Raw genomic sequence first — 23,049 nt, forward strand, 5'->3', positions numbered from 1 at the left:
CTCACCTAGCAGGATAACCCGGTCTTGCTGTTTCACTACCTAGAAGACCGCAGTTCAACTGTAAACATAAGGCTTTCCACTGTCTCAACTTCTTTCAAGTCTTTTTTAAAAATGTTTAGTGAGCTGGTACATTATTCATGATAAGAATGCTCCTTCATATCATAATAGTTATTTGTACGTGTCAACTTCTCTGGGCCACATGACCCAGAAATGTGGCCAAACATTATTGTGAGATGTCTCTGAAAGTGTTTTTGGAGATTATAAATCAGTGAACTTTGAATAAAGCAGATTGCCTTCCATAATGGGAGTGGGCCACATCCAATCAGTTGAAGTCTCGAGTAGAACAAAAGACTGGCCTCCCCTAGTGAAAGGGAATGCTCAGCTGACAGCCTTCCAGTTGGAACCATTGCCATGTGGTCTCTTGCCTGGGTCTCTAGCCTAACAGACCACCCTGCTGATTTGGGGCTTGCCTCCCTCCCATAACCCCATGAACCAAGTCCTTAAAATACATCTCTTTGTAAGCTGGGCATGGTAGCAGCACTCTGTAATTCCAGCAATTTAGGAGACTGAGGCGGGAAGACCACAAGTTTGAGGCCAGCCTTAATAACTTAGCAAGACCCTATCTCATAATAAAAAATAAAAGGGACTGGGAATATGGCTCAGTGGGAAAATGCCTCTGGGTTCAACCCATCCCAGGGCAGGCGTTGGGGGTCCCACTTTCTATACTTATCTTGTTGGTTCTATTTCTCTGGAAATCCTGACAACTACATCCCCCAACCAGCATGCAGAGGCTTTCTTGTTGTTGTTGTTGTTGTTGTTTAGGGGGGATCAGGGGAAATACCCTCTTGCAGGGGATAACTTGAGTAGAGCAGGGAGTTTCTGCAGGTCCTAAGTAAAAATTTCTCAGGGGCAGGGGGATGGAGGGATGGCCGAGAGGTTGGATCTATGACTGAAGGGCTGGGGTACAACACACAGGAAAGCAATCCTGGAAGAAGTGAGGGAGGGACACAGACCTCTTAAGATGGTGTCCTAGAAACAATCTACGAACCTCTCAAAAGGCACCAAGAACCAATACAATTTGATCAATTTAAAATGTTGAAATTTTATTTTCAGGATCCATTGTGTGCTTTGGATGCTTTTTTCTGTGCAGTGTTTTCACGCAAGCCCAGAGGGGACTGGAAGATTGCTCATCGTATTGGGGGTGACTTGACACTGGGATTCACAGTATATGCCCTGCTCTCCCACGGTTGATACCAGTCCTTATGGCTCGTGGAAGGAAGGCGGTTAAGCTTGTCTTCACTCACAGAGCTACACGGGGTTGCCCAGGTGATACAATGAATGGGCTTCTGCAAATACGTGTGATGCGTACCTTTGTGAATCCTTTATGTTTTGGAAACACATTAGAGGAACTGATTATTTCAAGGAAACTTTATAAGTGTCTCATTTCTTAATGTCACAAGCCATTCTGATTGAAGTTCATAACCTCTCTCTAATACATTAGCCTATGAAATTCCATTTTTTTTTGCCTAAGAGTTTTAATTAAAGCAAGACAAAACTATACTTAATAACATTCATTTGCCTGAAAGAGTTATTGCAGGAATACTTATGGTATTACCAGAAAGCAGCTTAATGTCTCAAATCAAACTGATAGGCAACTTAATGAGGGATGTCACTATGACCCATATTTTCCCACATTTTTTGAAAGAAAACATCCACACAGTGAAGGGAATCAGAATCTATTTTTATATCCCTAGAGTTATAAACATTTGTATCAAAATATTTACAATTATAGCATATGAAATAGTCTATGAATGAAGAAGCCAAATACAGTACTAGAACAACCCACCAATGTAATGCAAATTACATGAGACATAAATGTCACAGAAAAAAAAGTAAAAGACAAGGGAATTCATGGTTTGCTCCAGTCATAGTTCAACTTTTTAACAAAATGAAAGATGTCTTTTGGGTAGATCTGATATGTAGGTATGATTCTGCACCTAAGACAGCCCTCTACAATTATGTGATGATCAAATCATAATTGAAAAGTTCATTATTCCTCAGATTTTTTTTTTCTGGCCAATGTCTCTACTCTCAGTCCAGGTATCATGGTGGTCTGCCTTCCACATTCCCTTAACTAGAATAAACACAGAGAAATATACTTAGTAATAGTCCCTTTACATAAATACCAGCAATTATGGCATAACAAATCCCCAAAAAGGAAAGTTATATAAGAAATGGATGAGGAGAAAGCTAGAAGAAAGAAAGTGGGCAAGATGTCTCAGACTCTTCCTGGGGGAGATCTTCCTCTAAGGGCAATAAAGGAAAAGTCTTCCAAAAGAAAAAGAACTCCTCTGGGTAGAATCTGAGACGGCTTAAAGTAGCTGCTCTAGGGCAGAACCCTGCCTGCTGAACCAGGAATAACATACTACTTCTAAATCCTATATAGAAACGCTCCTGTGGCTGCAGATAGCTCGGTTACCATCTGACTGGGTACCCCAAGAGTTTTTGTTCTTTAAGAAAGTATCTTCCCATCACCTGTATTTTTATTTATCTCATGGGATTTTTATTTTCCTGGGAGCAGGCACTCTGTTCTTATTATGACTAAAATATAGTATGATTAATACTTTGCAATTATATAGCACCTTTCACCCAAGGACCTGTTGTTTGGTTTTGGTGTATGTGTGTGTGTGTGTGTGTGTGTGTGTGTGTGTGTGTGTGTGTGTATGTGTGAATTTGCTCCCAGAATTGCTATGCCTCACCTGGGAAGTGGGATGGGCAAGGCCTCTGAGAGGTGACCACTCCAGCCAAAGCTAGAGTGACCCCTGACCTTGAAGCTGTGGACCCCCCCCCGCCCGCCAGTATGGATAATTAGACAGAACTTCCTCCAGAGTTCATAATTTAGAAAAAGGATAGCAGGAGTGTATTACATGAAATCATGCCCATTTCTCTCCTGTTAGGACTGCATTGAGGGGAATCCTAAAAACATAACCCTGGCCTAGCACTGTGGCAAGAGTGTCCCTTGATCCCACCATCTGCATGGGGCTTTCACTACTGAGTTGGTCATTAATTGCTCTAGAGAAACTCCAGAAGAGCTGCCTTCGCTTTCAATGAGAGCCTAGCAGAGTCTGTGGCAAGAGGTGTCCATGAGGGACAGCAATGTAGGAGGTCTGGCCTGGGCTCTGCCCATCCCCCAGGCCTTCCATGGTGAAAAGCTTTTTTTTTCTTCCCCGCCCCGCCCCTGATTTAGCCAACCCACCAACTTGGCCCCATAAACTCTCTCTCTTCCCTGCTATAGTCACAAATGCCACCCAATTCTATGGAGCTAAGCACCTCCACCAAAGAGGGACGATGATTCCCCGGCCAAAGCCTTCTTGTAGGCACTTCATATGGTAAAGTGATCATTTGCTTTGGGTCAGAGGGCAGGGTGGTTTTCAGACTTAGATAGTCAGCACAGAGAGAGTATCTGCTCCAGCCAGAACTTGTACCGCTTTGGTGTAGTAGGTCTGCAAGATCTCCAGTGTGTGACCCAGATTCACCCTCAGAAGTGGAGCCAATAGAACGGCAGCTGATGGGACCTCAGGAGGTGCATGTAACTGAGGCCAAGCTGGAGGCCAAGTCTGGTGGCTGGAGGGAGGCCCTCTGGCCCCTATCAGGGAGCATCAAAGTACAAGTCATTGACTTTCTCCCAAGGGCAGGGGCTTGACCATAGAGAATCTTCCCAGTCATGGTTTGAGCTTAGACCTCTCCCACCCTTCCTTCCCCTTCCCCATTCCCTCCCCTCTCTTGGTTTTTCCGGCCCAATGACTTCCACTTCCCTCCCAGATTCAACTGCTTCCTCCTCCCACCCCACCCCCAGGTCCCCATACACTCGTTCAGCTTTATTTCTTTCTCAGGACAAGATAGAGAATGCCAATGATGAAGCTGAAGCAGAAGCAGATCCAGGTCAGGATGAAGCAGTAGCCGTGGTGGCTGCCCGAGAAAAAGTTCATAGTGTAATTGGCATAATGATGAGTGTAGATGGACACTCCGACCATGATGCACAGCCCTGCCGGAAGACAAAGTGTTGTTATTATTCTTGTTTTAACCAAGAAAAAAATGGGTTTTAGAATTAATAATCAGGAAAGATCATATATAGGTAGATGGATCTATCTACCTATTATATAGCAATGGAAAAGTGAACACTGGTTGTCTCTGAACAGGAGTGCTTTTGGTTTGCTGTGGACTAAGCTTGTTGATGGTGTTGATAAAATAGAGATGGGTGGGCTCTCACTCCAGTTTGTGAGGCTGCAAGTGTGAAGCAAAACATTGAATACTATCAACACCTGGCTTTCCTGTCTGAAACCCCCCTGTCTAGGCAGACTGTTCAGAGGTACAAAAGGACATAGACTTCCATCAAACTGAGTGTACTCGGGATGAGAGAACACTGAGAACTGCAATAATTGCTTGCAGGGTTGCAGAAGTTGCATCTTCCTAGGATTCCCACCTTCCCACCTTCTTCAAAAGTCCCCTATGCAAGCACTACTGATAGGCATGTGCCAGCTTCGGTAGCTGCCAGGAACACTAGTTTTTTTGTACAGTATAGCAGATGAGGAGTTCTCAATCTAAGCAATCCAAGGAGAAAAAATGTAGAAGGCAATTTCATAGAGCCATATGTTAATCTGTTGAAGTATCCAGAAGAACCCACAGGAAGATTCACTTAAAAGCGCTTCCCACATAAACCAGAGTCTGCCCCCAAGATACTCACAGCACACCAGCATGGTGGCACCTGAGAGGAAGAACCGGTTTCCCTTCTCCATGGTGAAGAGCTGGAACACGAAGACCAGGAGGGAGATGACAGAGAAGATGATGGAGAGGATCATGAAGGCCTGCACAGCCTTGAGGGCATCTGCAGACACAGGGCGGGGAGAGCAAGGGCATTAGGCCACTCGAGACACTGGGCATTCCCCTGACCACACCCATTGTTGGCAGTGGATTGACATCTTGCTACATACCTTCATTGCCATACATAAGATCTTGGCCACAGTTACCCCCGGTACAGTTCTTCCAAAGACCTACGGATGATGTAATATCATCTGAAACTACCCAAACCTGAAGCCAGAAAGAAGCAAAAAGGTGAATAAAAACTGACCCTCTACTTTAAAAAAAAGAGAAAATAAAATAACAGATCAACTTACATCACAACCAAATCTTAATCAAGACACCCCCTCTGTAGCCATAAATACAGCTAAGCAGACTACCTCTTGGTGGAAATAAGGTCCAATTAAAGTTGCCTGAAATTACAAAAGCTCCAAGAGATAAGAGAGAGAGAGAGAATGCATGAGCCAGAAAAAAGGTCCTCTAGTCTCTTTGGACTTTACATTCCTTGTGGCTTGAAAAAAACAAAATTAAATGTAAATAATTTCACTCATAGTAGTTTAACATTTTAAGGTTCTCAGAAACAAAAACCCTAGATGAGGAAACTGGTATTAAGTATGTACAATTTATCCACTCTCTCAAGATCGTCTCATTTAAGGGTCTGGCTCACAAGAAACTCAAGGGTTAAGAAAAAAAAAATGTCTGACTGAAGACAACTAAGAAACAGGGTGGCTCCTGGGAAAATAATAACGAATCTGGGTCGTCAATATGCCATTTTCACTTACACAGAAGGTTCCAACTTCAACTTTCACAACTTGCAAAGTAAATACAAAGTAAAACAATGCAGCAAGAGCTTTATTGTGGGGGCAGATAAAAACAGAAGAGGGACTAGAATATCTCCCCCCAGGTTCACCATGGTACCAGCATCCCTTCCTGCCCAGCCCAAGGAAAACAGTGACCCTTCTGAAATAGAAAACCCATGCAGAAGGCTGGGGTTGGAGCTCCGTGGTAGAGTGATTGCCTAGCACATGTGAGGCACTGGGTTTGATCCTTAGCATCATATAAAAGTAAATAAATAAATAAAATTAAAGTATTGTGTCTGTCTACAACTAAAAAAGTAGATATTTAAAAAAGAAAAGCAATGCAGAATCCTGTCTACAAACACATAAAACATCCACATACTGGAAAAGCAAAACCAAGGATGTGCCGTCACCTGCTCTCCCTAAGCTCCTGTGTGCCAAGCCCTATCTTAAGGCCCAGATATGAAACACGTGGGCATCCCTTAACATGAAGTTTATCAGACTTCTTATCCTGAGAGATGTAGGGATGCAGATGACTAAATTACAAAATCTGAAAGAGGCAGAATGAGTCGGGGGTTGGCTTACCACCGTTATGATTAAGTTAGCTTTGCTTATACTCACACCTACCAACACTTGCAAAGCTCTTCTCTGTAACTTTTAAAACCTAATTATTCCTTAACTGTGGCTGAGACTTAAACAGATTCTGGAACCATCATTCGCAGATTGATTGCCTTTGTGTTTAAATCCAACTGTCTTGTTTGAGACCAGCCACAATAAAAGCAAATTGAGTGCTAAAAATGACCACTAGAGGGCAGAGTAGCCCAAGGTTCGGAGAGAGAGAAAAGTCACCACCTTAGTTTGATGATTTTATGTGTGACCAAGTTAATTCAGGGTCACCAGGTAAATGGTGCAAAATCCCATTTCACACGCTACTCTCTACCCAAAACTTGAATTCATCAGTCTGGCAAAAGTCCCTATCGTCTCACTTCCATGCCCTCTTTCAATCAAGGTTCCCAGAAGGTCGGGAAGGTCTGCTCCAACCAGATGGGTGTCCTGATCCTCAGAACAAAGCACATTCTTCCTAGGGACGCACCTTTTCCTAGCACTCCTGCCTCAAATGCATCCCTGGGTCCTTGCACTGTCCATTTTTCCCTGGAGAAACCCCACTCATCTCTCAGTTCTCCAAGTGCATGGCACAGGGTGCCTCTGCTGAGAGGAAAGTTCCTCTAAAGCCTGAGGAAGCTCCTTGCATCCTCCTGCCTCCACACCATCAGCCCTGGCGGGATCACTCGTGCAGCCTAGTGATTGGTGGCCTTTAGCTATTGAATTGTTTGAAGTGTGAGGGTGTGTTTATTTTATTTCTTCAACCAAGCTGGAAGTTCATAAAGGGCAGGCATTGTGGCTTAAATGTCTTTTGTAGCACTTTATGTGAATATTCAAATAATTCCTCGATGGATGAATGAACAAAAGAACATGACTCACGTTGGCAATGGTGGAAACAAACAACATAATGACAGTGGCGATGTGGACCACAAAGATACCAGCCAGTAGCACCAACATTTTGGCTTTTCTGGTGATTTGTGAGCGAAGAGAGTTCTGAAAAGAAAAAAAACAAAAGGGACCAAAAGGTTACTGTCAGAGTCGATAAGAAAATTCAGTTTTTCCACGTGTGTGGGCTTCTCTGCTAAAATGAGGAAACGCTGCCATACACCATCACTGTTTCATCATAAATCCTGAAAACACCTTATCAACCTGGTTCCCAATATGCCTGCTTTACCTGTTCATCCACTCATATGCACCCAAATGTAAGCATAATTCTGGGGTTTTTTTCCCTCAGGGATTTATATACTCATTTCTCTAATACAGCCTGTTTCTAAAAATAGAATGTTTTATAACAACTGTTTACATTTCATTTTGTGTTTTAGAGACCAAAAGTAAGGCTTTGTTTGTTTTGTTTTGGGGGATTGAGAGGCTGTTTATTTTATCGGACTTTTTGGTTGTTTTGTTTTGTTGGTAGGCCTTTGAAATTTCCAGGTCTCCGTGCAACATCATCAGGTCAATTTCCATTTTCCACTAGAGAAGTGTCCGGGCTTCCATCAAACAGCTCACCCAGCAACTTTCATCAAAGTGATGCCTCCTGCAGACCAGCAGCTATTACTCAATGCCCTTATATTGAATAGGCTACTAATCTGATCCCAGATGAGATATAAAATGGGAACGATACAACTTCTATTATTATAATGCCTTTTGGTATTCAATAATTATAACACCTAATTATAGTTTAATGGTCTGATCACCTACTGATTGAACATTTCAGGCTAGCATTGCCACCCTCTGATCTTTGGCCTGTGTGTACCTCGTGACAGGGGCACTGCTGTTCATCTGGGCCAGTGTTCTGTTTCCTACAGCTCAAGGTGACAGCTCTGGGGCCTTTAAAAGTGTGTAGCTTGAGACAGCTCCAGATGTGCTTTCTACTCCTGCGTAACCTTTACACAAATTCCAATTCTTCGGAACTCAACACAGAAGACAGGCAAATGCATAAATCACAGGGTGGGAGACCTGGGATCTAATACAGATTAAGAATGTGCATGCGTTAACAAAAGCTTTCAGCCATAATCTCAGCAGAGAAGAAGGGAGCCCACTGTCATAAAACCTAGGAACCAAAAGAGTGGGCAGGGTGCACATTGGCGGTGGCTATTCTGATTTATGTCCACTGCAGGGGTGCTTTGTCATGCCCAGGACAGTTATGATGCAGTGCAGGCTCAGAGGGACATCAAAAGGAAAGAGCTGGAGGTTATTCACACCCTAGGCAGGAAGGGTACGTGGATGTCCCCACCACAAGAGAAGATGAGTGTGCACAGCCTGCAATTGCCCCACTTCTCTTTCTCACTCCACCTAATTTAATTGACGCTTTGAGGGTGCTTGTGCCACTTTCATGCCACACCAGGTATTTATTAGACAGCACTGATACTATCATTGTTCTAACACTTCAAATATCTTTTATCTCCTCTCACTTTCCTCATGAGGCATTCAAAACCTAGCATGATCTCATGTACACCAGGGTCCTCTGCATCCTCTGCAGGCAAAGGATGACAGGCAGACACCAGCTTCCACCACCGTCCCCAGCCCTCTCTCACAACCCTTTTCCCATCTGGGCACTCTCCTGCAACCGGGCTATTTTTTTTAGGCATGCATTCAATTTAACTGGGAATGATAAAAAATAATGAAGTTTATCCTGCTGCCTCAAGGGAGAGCTTGGAGCCTTTGCGCCTGCTGTGAGCAATCTCTCCATTTGTTCAAATTCATTTTTGCTCTTCTCAGGTTCTTGCACACCTCCACAATTTTCTGCTTGACTTCCACAGTAAGAAGAGGGTTTTGAGGAGAAAGAATTAGAATCGTATAAAATTATTTGACATGCCTCAGTTTCCTCGTGTATAGAGCAGATGCTTCAATGCCAATCATGCAGGGAAGAGTAATGATTAAATTAGATTGCATATGGGCTGGGGTTGTAGCTCAGTGGTAGAACGTTTGCCTTGCATGTGAGAAGCAATGGGTTCGATCCTCAGCACCACATAAAAAAATAAGTGAATAAAATAAAGATATTGTGTCCATCTACAACTAAAAAAATATTTTAAAAAATTAGATTGCATACCTAGCATGGGGTCTGGCACGTGGCCAGTACTGATAATGGGTTTGCTTTGGTTGTGGTCGTCATTATTATTGTTATTATTATCATCATCATCCATACCTGAAGCTGAGTAGATGTTGCCAACCCAACTCAGTTACCTAAAACCAGGTTGCCCCACGTTAAGTGCAAGGAATAAAATATCAGCGAGCTGGTTCATGAAGCAGTGTGTATAAAGTCATTTTAGTCCTCTTAGAAATTGACATTTTGCCTAACCTTGCTCCTGGAGTGGGGAGGCTATAGATACACCCTCAGGGATGACCAGGAGAAAGGTGACTCATCTCAGCCCATTCTCCTAATACCCACACGTTCATACCTCACTGGATCCTGACCTTGCCCTTCCTGGTTAAAAAAAATAGGTTGAGGGAGGGAAATCACAAATGTTACATAATGAGGTCTTGTGTTTAATCCTCCTTGGGCTCTTTAAACAACTCTTTTATCCCTTTTGTTTGTAATTTTACAAATATCCTCCTCCTAAGAGTGAAAGTCATGAGTGGCCAAGAATGGAATATAATACACCAAGTGAGGCCACCTAAGGGAAACCATTGTGGGCTCTTTCCCTGACAGGTCCTTGGATTTCAGCAGCACTTTCTGTCTCCTTGGATGGCTCTGTAGCCCTCGGGTGGAATCCACTCCGTTTCACTGCCGCTCAGTCTCCACTGGGAAGGCCCCTCTCACCCCACCTCCATGGTGTGCATCCTCCATATGCACAGGGCGGGTGAGTTCCTGGTCCCTGGATCTCACTTTTGATCTAAGCCACATCCCCACCTGATTATTAGATTCTCTGCCTGTTGCAGCCGGAGGACTGGGTGGAGGAACCAAGCTAAGAGGCAACTGTCTTTCATCTTAGATTTCAGTGATGGTGCCGTGTCTTTTCACCATGGACTGGAGTCATGTGTCTTGGATTAGCAAGTGTTATTATTGCACAAAACAATTCTCCCTGCTTCTGACTGCTGTGTCCAGCCAGAAGTAGGGGCTGTGTAGCTGTAACTATTGCATAATGCATGTAACTTCATCTTTTCACTGCCCCGGATTTGTCAGGTTTTATCAGTATCATCCAGTGTCAGCTTCGAGGGGCTGCCATTATTTTAATGGTCCTCTCCCAATACATTTGGAAACAAAATGAACTCTCTTCTTAAATTCCTGTTCTGGATTATTCCTATTACCCAATGTCTATATTAGAAATCCTGCTCCTCACCCCCCATCAGATAAACCCTCAATCCAGAGGAGGCAACCCTTGCAGTCTTTATGGGGGAAAAAAAAGAATGGATATCTGGGAATCCACCAAACAGAGGAGTAGAATGGGTATAAATAACAGAAGATCCTGCTCTTGAGACTTCTACACATCCATTAGAGTAACTTGAGGGGAGACTCATTCTCTGCTCCACTGTGGATCTTGCTTTATCCTATGGCACGAAAGACCATTTCTGAGCATGTAGGTCATTGGAGGTTATGCTACCCCCCGCTCCGGCCTCTCTCTCTCTGTAGGTTTCACTAAAACAATAACATATTTCTTCACCATGCCTCTCTAAAATGCTTCTTGTGGCCCTCTACAGTGGAAAGCATTCCATCACCCAGGTTGGGTAACTTGAACCAGGAAGCAGAGAACAATACCATTGGAACTCTGTGGTGCACAGGGATCCCGGAGTGTGGCATTCATTGTTGGAGACTCTCACAACAAGGTTACCGGTGGCCCAGGCCACTGGAGGTGATGGATTTACACTGTTCTGCAGGGGTAAAACATGCACTGGCTCCATGGGGAGGCCAGGAACACATTTCTGCACCCGCAGGAATGTGAACAGAGCAGAACCCTCACCTACCTGCTGTGCTCACACAGTGATGATCTGGGGAAATGAGAAGGTATAGGAGGTATACAAGTTGCCTCTGAAAAGAAGCAACTATTAGGAGAAATGGATTCGAGGCTTGGAGCCTCCCTCAGGTCTCGGTCATCCCTTTTCTAGTCTTCTTTCTATCCTCATGGGACAGACCTGCTCGTTCCCCTTCCACACTGCCACACTGACAACTGTTTCTCCTTTTCTTCCCACATAACCTGAATCACATGACAGCTTCTATTTCTAATGCAGGCCTCCCCCCCCCAACCATTGGCTATTCTGTATCTGCATTAATTTCTATTTGCTCATAGAAAATGTATTATGGTTAGCATAATACTAGGCTCACAGTTGCTGGTGAGCCTAGCCATAAATGACCAACTGGTGCCAGGGAGGGGAGGAGTGGATGGAGATGACACAGTCTCCATCCACTTAAATCTTTACTGGCTTCTTGCTTCCCTTTTACATTTACTTCCCACAAAGAAAGAAAGAATACAAGACAGACAGAGACAGAGGGTGAGAGAAGAGGAGAGGAGAGGACAGAACAGAGTTTAAAATAAATAAATAAATAACCCTGAGACTGCCTTGCTTTGCTTCTTTACCTTTTTTTTTTCAGGTGGCCTAATAAGGTGCTGTGAGCATGAGAAATTAATTAGGACCCTGAGCGTGAATTTCCTTTGATGACCTGTAACTAATTCTGCAGAGACTGAGAAATTATCTTCTCAGAAACAATAGAGAAATTCAGATGTGCTTAGTTTGGCTACAAGATGGCTAAACTAGGGATCAGATAACTTCCTGTTGTGGAGTCTGTGTGTTTACTGAACAGCCAGAGGAGTCTGGAGGAAGCAGTTCTCTAAGGGTGGTCTAAGCCACCATAATTGGGAGCAATGAAATAGAATAAAGCCACCAAAAAACCCACTTCTTCAGCATAGGAAGTGGTGGAAATCCTGGCACTTGAGTCACTGAGGAATCAGTCTCAGGCTGAGGACTCAGAACCAGGAGCTAGGAACTCTGTGAACAGTGGGGGAGTCCCACAGCACTCAAATTTCCATGATTCATGTGAAAGTGGGTGAGATTCTCCTGAATGAAGGCCAAAGCGGAGACATTCTCTACAGGAAGACAAGATGGCGCAAGAGCCTTCCTGAGCAGCGCTTGCTGGACCAGGTGGGCTAGCTGAAGCCAGTTCAGGCATTTCCCTGGCATCCTAAGATAGCTCAGGCTTTACTAGGGGGGAAAAGAGAGCAAAAATGGCCAGTTGCCAAGTTCCCTATTTCCCCTTCCCCTTCACATTCGGATCTTGAGTTTCTACCTCCTGACTGTTCACTCCCATTGCCAGAGTCCAGCCCAGGACCTAGTCTGGATCCCTCCCCTGATTCTCTCTCAACTCCCCCACCCCATCCATCTTCTATGCTGTCCCTGGATTTTTCAACCATGCCTCTCTACTCCAAAGTCTCCGGGTCCTCCCCTCCCACCTGCCTCCCACACACATGCCATCAACACAAATCACCAGGAAAGAAGATTTGAACACCCCAGACGGGCCCTTGGAATCCCAGGACTTTGATTTCCAAAACTCAAAGCTCTGCTTTTATGTCCTTCTGCCAGTAATTCTTACATTTTTTTTTTCCCACCAAATGCGAACCTTGCCTCCTCTAAGAAGCCTCCCCAGATACAGGAGTCAGAAGTAGTCTCTCCATTATGCTATGACCCTTACACAGCCCTTTAGCAAAGCCACTGGTGACAGCCTGCCTGGTAACAAAGTTATTCACAGACGTGTTTGGCTTCCCTACCACAAAGAGTCCAAGTCCCTGAGAGTCTTGTTTATGACAGGTACCAAATAAATATTGCTCAATTAAATAAATTAATTGAGAAAGGAAATATTTTCCTCTGTATGGAAAAATAAGCAACATTGAAGTGACTGAAGACTTTGTAACAGACGCAGAATTCAAGAAGGAAGATGTTTTCTTTTTGAACATGCATGCACCTTATTATTTTTAAAAATTACCTAATATATTATAATGACTATGTATTGAACATTTCATTATATGTAAATTTTATGTTATATATTCACATCCACTATTTTTTTTTCACTGTGGAAATATGCATCTATTTCTTGAGGACCCTTGGTATTTAGATATATATATATATATATGCATATATATATATATATATATATGTGTTGCGTTTTGTTCAAGAAGAGCTAAAAAAAATGAATGCAAAGAGAAGATCTTAAATTTCTAAACATTAATCTGGCTGCATATTTAAATTTTCTACCTACTTTTTTGGATTATAGAAACTCCAGACTAAAGGAGGGCTTTACAATTCCTTCCCAACACATGAAGCTCATCTACAAAACTGCACCAAAAAACTATCTGAACCATGATTCAACTGCTCCAGTCCTGGGAAGCTCACTGTCTACCAAGGCCCCATTAGGAGAGTCCTGATGGTGCACCAGAGTCTGCTTTGAACATCCACCAGCCATCTTAGCTCCACCCATGAGGTTGGCCTAGATGGATGCTTCCTCTTTCTCCCGTGGCCACCTTTGCAGTGGATTCAGAGAAATCTGCAGCGCTGTCAGAGAATTCACCAAAGGACCTCAGTTAGATCCTAAAAATCTCAGTCAAGATATAATCTAATCCTCAGATGACTCTACTGCTAGAGCAGTTCAGCAATTTTTACATTGGGTGATGTTTTTCCAACTGTGAAAGGCTCATCCTTCTGGATAACTGCAAATTTTGAAAAAAAGCTTCTCACACCATCTGATCAAAGACCTGGCACTCCCTGGAAGCAAGGCAAAGATGAAAGGCAAGCTGCTCCTGGTCATGTGACCTCCATGAGTCAGCCTCTGGCTCTATCCTCCTCTGGGCAACACCCCAGCAAAGCTGCGGTTGCCTCCTCTCCTGAGGACACAGTCTAGGGTGCCCCAATCGCCCCTCTACCCTTACAAGTCAGGACCACTTTGCTTTTGATGTGCTTGTTTCCCATTGAGGATCATTTTGGTTGGCAAAATCCACGTCCGCAGAACACAAAAGCATAAAAGGGACATACTCTCTTTTGGAAGCAGCCAGAGGATGTATCTGGAGGAGGAAGAGGCTGGGATTAAAGGCAGCTGAGTGGATGAGACCTTGGATGAGCTTTTCTGGCTGTTGTTATATTTCAATTATACTTTTCCATTCTCAATATTGTTCTTACGTAGGCGTGGGAGGGGGACATTAATTTCTAGGTGAGAAACATGGAGAAAAAGGATCCTGAAGGATCATTCCCTCCTGTCTCTCCATGTCTGATGTTGGTGTGGAAAGAAAGAACTTCAGGTTGCCCTTCACTCTATGCTCATCATACTAGGGGCTGATGCTCGGAGGACAGAGTAGCTTTTATGCCCAGGAGAGACATCGGCAATCAAGCGGCAAAAGAAACATGAACCTAGAGCGTCCAGGGAAAACACCTATTTTTCTTCTAGGTCCTGGGGGAAGGAAACTACATCTACATGGCAAATGTGGGCTATCATAAATAAAGGTGACTATAGAAAAACAGTGTATATCCAGCCTTGGTGTAGAATAGCATGGACTCTCACATAGTTAGGGATAAAGTCAAGGGGAGTGGTTGAAGGGCAGGGCAAACATGTTATCAGGAAGGAAAGGAAAGGAAAATAAAGGAAAGGAAAGACAGGAAGAAAGAGGGGAGAGGTGGGTCAAGCAAACAAGCACTTACTGGAGAAGCAGATGCTCATAGAAATTCTGCCTCTGCCAAACGGCTGATATTGGAAAATTTGCATAACCTCTCTGGTCAGTGGCTCATAGAGAGGCAGAGTGTCAAATGATACAGAGCATAGGTTCTGGCTTTGAATCCTGCCTCCACCAGTTCCCAACTGTCGGCTCTAGACCTCATAGGGTTAACTCATGACTGACAGAGAGCAAGGGCAATATGGTATTTGGTTATTATATTAATTCTTTCATAGAGAATGAGAGACTTGGGCCAGTGAAATGGGCTTTAAGCGTCTCTGGCAGAATCTGAGGGACAACATCTATGCCAGAGGCAAACAACCCAGCATGAATATTATTTTTGCAGATGCTCCCCAAGAGAGTAACCTCTCCTTCTCTCTTACTTCCGCTTCTCCTCCTTTGTGTCCAGCGGAGGGGATGGATCTGGGCAACATCTGCAAGGCTGAGGCCAGACCAGGGCTGTGAAGCCTGAGCTCAGCCCACACCCCAAGCCCACGCCCCAAGCCCGCAGCTGGTCAAGGGATGGGGCGAGTCCCCTGGGTAAGGACGGAAGCTTCCGACAAAGGAGAAGTATTCCCGCTGCCAGAGTGTCTTCAAGGGAGAAGTTGCCAAAATCACAACTCGGGTTTGGGAAGAAAGTCAAGGTGTGGCCCCACCCGGCAGCGCTGGGGTGGGTCTGACAGCAGATGGCAGCAACAGCCTTCAGCCTGGAAGGGGGCAGGGAGCCTGGAGGGCCGCCACTCAGGCAGAGGCGCACCCCAAGAGCATTGGGTGGGCTGCAGGCTTTGTTTCTGTTTTTTAGAGCAGTTGATTAGAGGTCTCGAGGCATTGGGTCATTCAGTCCCACCCCTTGACCAAGAAAGAAATGCACATCCCCTTGTAAAGCACAGTCAGACCCGAGGCCACCATCTTGCATCTTCCAGCCAGGGCTCTTCCACTCTAGCACGATTTTCCCTCTCTCCTGTCTTTTGTCTTAGCCTTTGGCAGTTACTCATCACTCTGTTCCTCCCACCACCTCTGAGTTACTCAGACAGTCGTCACAGCCCCTCAAAACAGTACCAATGGTATCAACAAAGGGTCTTTCAAAGGCCACTGCTTCTTCCTGTCATATTTCTGAGAAGGCCCACCCAGCAGAGCCAGTCCAGAGGTCACTAAAGGCCTGCAACAGATTCCCTCTTTGCAAACCCTGGGAGAAGCTTCCAATATTCTATCCCGGGCCCCACCCTCTGCATAGGAGTCCCCTCCCTATGGAAGCTCAGAGAGCATCTTTCAGCAAAGAGAAAGCTCTGGGGCTCAGCTTCAGATTTTTTAGATCAGTGGGAACACTCCATCTTACCCCAAACTCATTGTTTCAGGGAAGGAAGCCTCTCTCCAATTCCCCTCCTCCAGCCCTCTGGGGAGGGGCTTTGATTATTTGAAACAAGAGGTCTAAGAATCAAGGGTCTCACTTTGCTCCCAGTTCTGATCTTACCTCTGAAAGACTGAGGAACAGTGGGAGAGGTCACCCCCTTGTGGCACAGACACTTAATGAAAACACAAATGGCACCAAGCATGTATTGACCAAACCAAAAAAAAAAAAATTAGATGTGGCTGAGCAACAAACCATGCTTCACAGGAACAAGTATCAGAATTTTGACCTAATGATGATGTCCTGGGACACTGAGGGTGGGTGGCCCCCAAACAAGAGGAGAAGGAGTTAGGAGTGGAAATGTTCTCAACATGTTGTCCTTGCTCTTTGGCTCTCTCCTGGTCCTTGTCCACCCATCTTTCTGTCCCTTCTACGCCTGTCCCGTTTGCCTTCTCCCCCAACACTCAGGGTCCGCCTACCCTCCCTCCCTCCGGTCCTCCGGGAACCTTCCCTTTCCTCCTCTTAATTTGTTTTTCCTTGGCTCCACACCTTTAGGGCCACACCCTCATGCTGCAGGATCTCCATCCTTGAGAATAGGGTGGAGTTTCTTTCCCAGGGAGAGCTCAGTTTCTCCCTGAGCCCAATTTCATTCCTGACAAATTCCTCGCTATTGTCAGTGTCTTAACAGGCTTAGCTGGCAGGGAACCCTATGTTTCATAAATCAAACCTCTCCTTCCTTTCCAAGTGCTGGGTGATGTTCTCTGCTGCCTAAAGGTAAGTCCTGGAAGTAAGCAATCTCTAGGGGGATGGGGCACAGGATGCCACCTGTGTCCTCATGTCAGCCGGAAGCCAAGCATTCTCTGCAAATGCCCATTTCAATGCAAGATTTTGCCTCATTCCACTTTTCTACCAATTTCTAACCAGCTTTTACTGTGAACTCAAGGAATTTCTCAAAATAAGAATGGTAGGATCTTAGAATTTCAGAGTTTCGGAGGCCTTGAAGGCCATCAAGTTTAATTTCCTCAAGCAAGGAAACTGTGAGTGACTTTCCCCTGGCCATACTGCAGAGTCCCGACAAGACAACAGCCCCTATGTCTTTCTATCAGCATCTCACATCTCATACTACCTACCTCACATCTCACAGCCATAGTTAAATTCCATGCCAAAAGGATTCTCTTCCTTTTTGAAAGAAGAATTCATGAAATTGACTCAAGAAATACATCAACTGCCACAGCCACATAAGGCCAAGCCACAACCAGAGAGGAGTTCCTTTAGGTTCCAGAGAAATGCCCTCTCTATGACAGGGAAGAAAATATTGACCCCAAGATTTTTGTTTAAAAGAAAGAGAGAAGAAGCAATCCCCACGGATGTTTGTATTTCTATGCAGCATCAGTGAATCTTCCAGTTAAATTGAGAAAAACTGCTTCACCAATCAGCACCAGGAACTGAAGTATTAAAAAGAGTTGTCTTGGGGATATGTGTGTTTTAGGGGTGAGGTGTTGCAAATTCAAATAAGCCCCTAATTGGAACTATATGTGGCCTTCCTTAATTACTGAATGGCAAGCACAGTCCCAGAAATTTAGGATCAACTGGGCTGAACTGAGAAGAATCCTGAAAAAGAAAGGCTTATGCTCAGAAAATTCCAGTCCTACACTCGTTAAAGATTATGAGTTCTTCTCAAGGGATTGATACACCAACTTCCAGCAATTAGACAGGCTACCTTTGATTGGCAGCTTATTCCTTTAGTTAGCATGACAGGTGGTTAACCCTGTCCAAGCATGGACCACATGCACTGTGGGCCAGATTATGGGACAATCTCCAAAACACCAAGTTAAATAAGTGTTTCTCATATTGGATTGATTTAACCATGACCCACCAGGTGGCAATACAAAGGGTGTCCCTCTGAGTATGTGCATCTGAGTCTCAAATGTCTCTGGAGCTTTTGTGTTAAGGCTGCAGAGTATAGAGATGTGGGAAGTTAAAGAAGGAACCATATCCATGTGTCTAAAAAATGAAATACCTCAGAGTCCAACTCTATGGATATGCTTGACTATGGTGCCTATTCTAAAATTTCATAAATGCTCTTTCTAAAACATAGGAGGAATAAAGTAAGAAAAGTAAAAGAGATAATGCAATGCAGATTCACCAAGCAGTCTTAATTAAATATTTACTAAGAGTTTAGTGTCTAAAAGATGAGGAGCATTGGGTGGGGCAACAAAAAAATCCTGTATAGATATTTCCTGGGTTGTTTCAGCCCTGCAGAACCAGGAACTTACAGGGAAGATGATTTTGTTCAATTTAAGGAACCCTGATAGTTTAGAGCTACCCCTCCTAGGGGGATAAGCAGGAGATACAACTCTGAGGTACTGAGCCCCTCCTGGTTGGGGATTTTTAGAAGCTATAAAATATCCATCTGACCAAAATTAGACTCACAAATATGGTGGAAGAACAAATGAGCTGATCTTCAAGATCCCTCCCAAATTCAGAATTCTAGGAATAAAATGAAGCATGTATTGGAACTAATTTGCTTTGTGCCCTTTTCCGTGGCCACTTTTCATGTACATACCCCATTAGGCTCCAGCGAGTTTAGAGAAAATCAGTTTTGCTTCCTGCATAAACCATCCTGGGCCTCTGTGTTCTTTCTCCAGAGCCCCCATAGGTCTCACACTCCCCCGAAAATCCCAAGAGCCACCAGAATGAGCCAAGAGGGTCTGCATTCCCAGCCAGATCTCTATGAAGCCCATTCAAGGCTGGGAAACGATTAGGCCTAATTGGTCTCCAGAAGAACGCTCGGAGGATTGAGCAAACCAGTCAGTCCTTTCCCAGGTTTGCAAAAGGAATGTCTTTCCTCTCCTCAGAGGGCCACCCAGGATTCCTGGGAGGTAGTAGCCAGGTTCTGAGGATGTGATCTGCTCGGGGCTGGTCTCTTGATGGCGTTATGCCAACTCCCCAAACAGTTTAGTACCCCTGAACAATGTGAAATCGGGGGGCCCTTCTCACCAGGGCAGCAGCCCGGATGTCCAGCAGCCCTGGATGGCTCTCCACCCCCGCCCCATTCTTTAGAGTCTGGGTGGAATTGGATCCACCTCTGAGGGTGGGAGGCCACAGGGGGAAAATAGCCCTCCCGTTTTAGGGTTGTCGAAGGCCTACAGCTGAAGTCCCAGAAACCTCTCCCAACTGAGGCGCTCGCCCCCTCCTTGCAGGAAAAGTAGACAGCAGGAATCTGAGTCGCCTTAGGTTGCCTCCAACTCCAGCAAATAACCGACAGCATGTTTTTGCATTCCTAAAGCCACAGAGGGATGTGAAATGCTTCCCAAATAACAAGGATCATGGTGTTTACACCCTCTGGATTGTCGGTGTTTTCCATTTGCTGACTGGTGAGCGTTTGCTTGTTAGTTTTAACCTACACAAAACTGACGGCAAGTCTGTATTATTTTCATAAACTACCAGGGTTTAATCTGGCTCTTCTTGTGCACGTCCATGTAATCTGGAAGTCATAAACGACTGAAGCAAACGTGGGAGTTCTCTGCATCTTGAGAAGTTGCCCTTGAGTTCGCTTAACCACCCCCTCGGGGGCAGTTTTACAAGGAGTTTTGCCTGCTCAACTTGCAGGCTGATTACATTTAAATCTCCCAACCAACAGGCGAACTGCATTTCTGAAGGAAAAGCCTAACTTCACAGACAAGCTGAATCCTGTCATTCTCATCTTGTTTACGTGGGGAGAAAAAAAAAATATACCAGTATCTATGTCAAAACAGCCACACCCCTGTCGACACTCAACCCAAATGTTAACCCAATAAAACAAAAGCAAACAGCAAAGGTGCCTCTCTTCTCCCCAGATGCACTTCATGCTTCGCGTTTGCATTTGTACAACCACATTCTGCCCAAGAGCGAAAAGATAAACATTCCAAAAATGATCACTGCCTTCCCCGCCACAAAATTCTACACCCGCTTAGGAATTTCTGTTGTGAGCTTTTACTTTGCACTGAAATGCAGCTGTTCCTGGGGTGGAAGTTCGAAGCCACTCAATAGTTTCTTATAGGAACAAAGTTCCCCTGCCCCTCCCGCTCCTCCAGGCCCTATTTCCCCTCCTGCCTCCCCCGCCTCCACATCTGGACCAGAAGAGGAGTCTGGAATCCACATCAGGCTCCTGATTCCACCAAACGAACCCTCCCACGTTTTGGTTTTTTTTTTTTTTTTTTTGAAACACCATTTGCCTCTCTCTCTCTCTCTCTCCTCTCTGTTTCCCTAACGGTTTTCTTTAAACAAACCAATTCTCCTTTTCCCCACCCCAACAGGGGCGGAGGGAGAAAAAAAAAAAGAACTTAAATTTAAACAGAAGTGAATGGACAAGGAAAAGGGCAGTAAAAGAGCAAAAATAAACTGAAAACCACACATTTATACACCCTCACCCCGAAAGACCAGCAAATAACCCACAAGCCAAGAAACAACTCAAATCCTGAAGCGATTTGAATCAAAACAGAGGAGTTGAAAACATCTGGCAAGTTCCATTTCAGAGGTAGGTATTGTTTCCTCCATAAAGAATATGCTATCCAGATCTGTTCCAAAGTCCCTGCTCCCTCCACATCTTTAGAGTTGGAACGCAGTTAATTCAAGAAATGAGTACAGACCCGTCCTGTTGATTTCCCCCTGATCCCTCCACCAAACACATTCTTAACTTTGAGGGAAAGGTTGTCTCAGCATCCACTTGACTAAACCTTTCAAGGACTTGATTCTGAGAGAACCATGGAAAAGTAGCAAAGGAAAATAGTAAAAGCAATGCTTAGATGAACTCTCAGAAGAAGGAGCACAGTGAAAGGGAGACAGAAGGCAGAGCTTCCCCAGAGCTGGGAGCTGTCCTACCGTGAGAGTCCCAGCGACAGAGGCAGACGCCCTGAGTGGCAGGAGCTGGCAGCAGCCTGGGTCCGCTCTTCTGGAGGTATGTGACCACAGTGAGGGGAGGGACTGCCTCCCGAGGTTATAAGTTTCCTCCGCTGGTGTGCTGGGGTGTGTGATGGGCGGTTTCTTTTCCCTGTGTTTTAAAGGAGTTTCTATGAATCAGTCTAGCTTTAAAAAAAAAAAAAAATGTTGGTAAGCTACGCCCTGCTAAGTTGGCAGTCAGTCAAAAGTGACTGGGAGTGAGCCATCAATTCAAAGAACCCTGTTGTAGGCTCCCTCTGACTCAGACACACAGACCACAGTGGAAAAAAGGAGTGACATGGCTTCAAATGAGTAATAGGAGTCACACAAATAGGTCTGTTTACTGAAGCCCATTCCTCCTCACCAGAAAGAGACTTCGGTTACTATGGACATAAGACAAAACACAGGTTTTAGTGGAGAGGGGGAGGAAGGGGAAAGAGGAGGGGAAGGGGAACCCCTGTTAATTAAAATCCCAGCTAATCATCAAATGAGATTCCTGTTCTTCCTTCTCCATCAAATGCATCAGCTGCTGCTCATTGCCAGGAAGGATCAGATTTATCTCTGACTCCTTTGACCCACCCTTGGACACCTTTCTGTGGTAAGCGACCCGGGAAGCAGAAAAGAGGACCCACCAAGTGCCTTGGTGACCTGCCTCTGAAGGAAGGAGCACTGATTGACAACAGACAATCCCTGCTCTTCAATCATGCACTCTGAATGCCTGTGTGGGCTCTTGGAGGAAATCTTCTAGACTTTGCTCTCTGATCTCCATATAATAATTACCTGGACCTTGTTCCACAATTGACTTTCTTGAACCCAGCTATTGGCGTGATCATCATTGCCACCTTTCCGCACCACTCCTCTCTAACTTAATCCTGGAGCTGGGAGGGGACTTTGAAGGCATCTCATCCCACAGTCCAGGCATTCATCTGAGTGGGTCACAGCCTGGATGCCCAAGTTCAAGCCCAGCTCTCCACTTAGGAGCTGTGACTTTGAGCAAATCACTTACCCTCTCCATGCCTGTTTCCTCATGCATCAGATCGAGATAGTGGATAGCCATCTCATAAGTTATGGTGAGAAAGATATACATAGAGTTTATAATCATGCATTCGATAGATGCGCAATCAGTGTTTGCTGTGATGATTATTTTACTGAAGAAAATGCTCAGGCCCAGAGAAAGGTGAAGTGATTTCTTCAAGAACATACAGTAAGTTGGCAGTAGCAGCTTGGATTTGAGTCTGCCAAACCCAAGCAATTCTACTGTACATAAGTAGGTTCATACAGTTATTTATTCATTCATTCAACCAATATCTACTGCATGTCAACCTGCCCTGAACCCTGTTCAGAAGATCAGATCACAGAAGTGAACAAGATCCCTGCCCTCTTAGAACTCAAATGCCATAAAAGGATAGGGAATGAACTGATGATGTTGCAATAAAAGGTGGATAAAATTAGATGGTAAAATCGTGGGTGAATTTTAGTTGCTTCTGGTTACATGTCTGTTGTTTGTCGTTGTTTTTAAAATTTTTCTGCAATAAACATGTTGCTTTGGTTTTTAGGAGAAAGTAGGTTCACATAGAAGAGAATATTTCTAAAGTGGATGATGAAACCCACACACACAGCCTCTCCACAAGTCCCTAAGAACTGAATTCCATCTCTGTAAAGATAACAAAGTCTCGATTTTTCATTAAAAACTGTTGATGTGACAAAGATGGCATCAGTTTCTCACATATGTCTTCACCTCCCCCTTCTCCATCACTCACTTGATAGTAAAAATGCCTGTCTGGGAGGAGCCACTAAGAGAGGAGAGGGCTCTGCTGGTGAGCCAAGGGAACCCTCTTTGCTGGGTATCTGTCTCACCTGTGCCCAGGGTTGCCTTTGCCCTCCAAGGCCTTCTGCC

At 44.7% G+C, this 23,049-nt stretch overlaps 1 protein-coding gene across 1 annotated transcript; it reads right to left on the minus strand.

Moving 5' to 3' along the window:
• Nucleotides 1-1,720: 1,720 nt before the first annotated feature.
• On the minus strand, nt 1,721-21,275 carry Emp1 (epithelial membrane protein 1). Its single transcript, XM_078015204.1, has 5 exons — nt 21,096-21,275; nt 7,137-7,250; nt 4,992-5,088; nt 4,745-4,885; nt 1,721-4,045 (listed from the first exon to the last, which is right to left on the minus strand). Exons 2-5 carry the CDS (start codon nt 7,212-7,214, stop codon nt 3,879-3,881), a joined length of 483 nt encoding a protein of 160 aa, XP_077871330.1. The 5' UTR covers nt 7,215-7,250; nt 21,096-21,275; the 3' UTR covers nt 1,721-3,878.
• Between the last annotated feature and the right edge of the window lie 1,774 nt (nt 21,276-23,049).

Source organism: Ictidomys tridecemlineatus, chromosome 6 (assembly GCF_052094955.1).
Source record: "Ictidomys tridecemlineatus isolate mIctTri1 chromosome 6, mIctTri1.hap1, whole genome shotgun sequence".
NCBI classification, from domain to species: Eukaryota; Metazoa; Chordata; class Mammalia; order Rodentia; family Sciuridae; genus Ictidomys; species Ictidomys tridecemlineatus.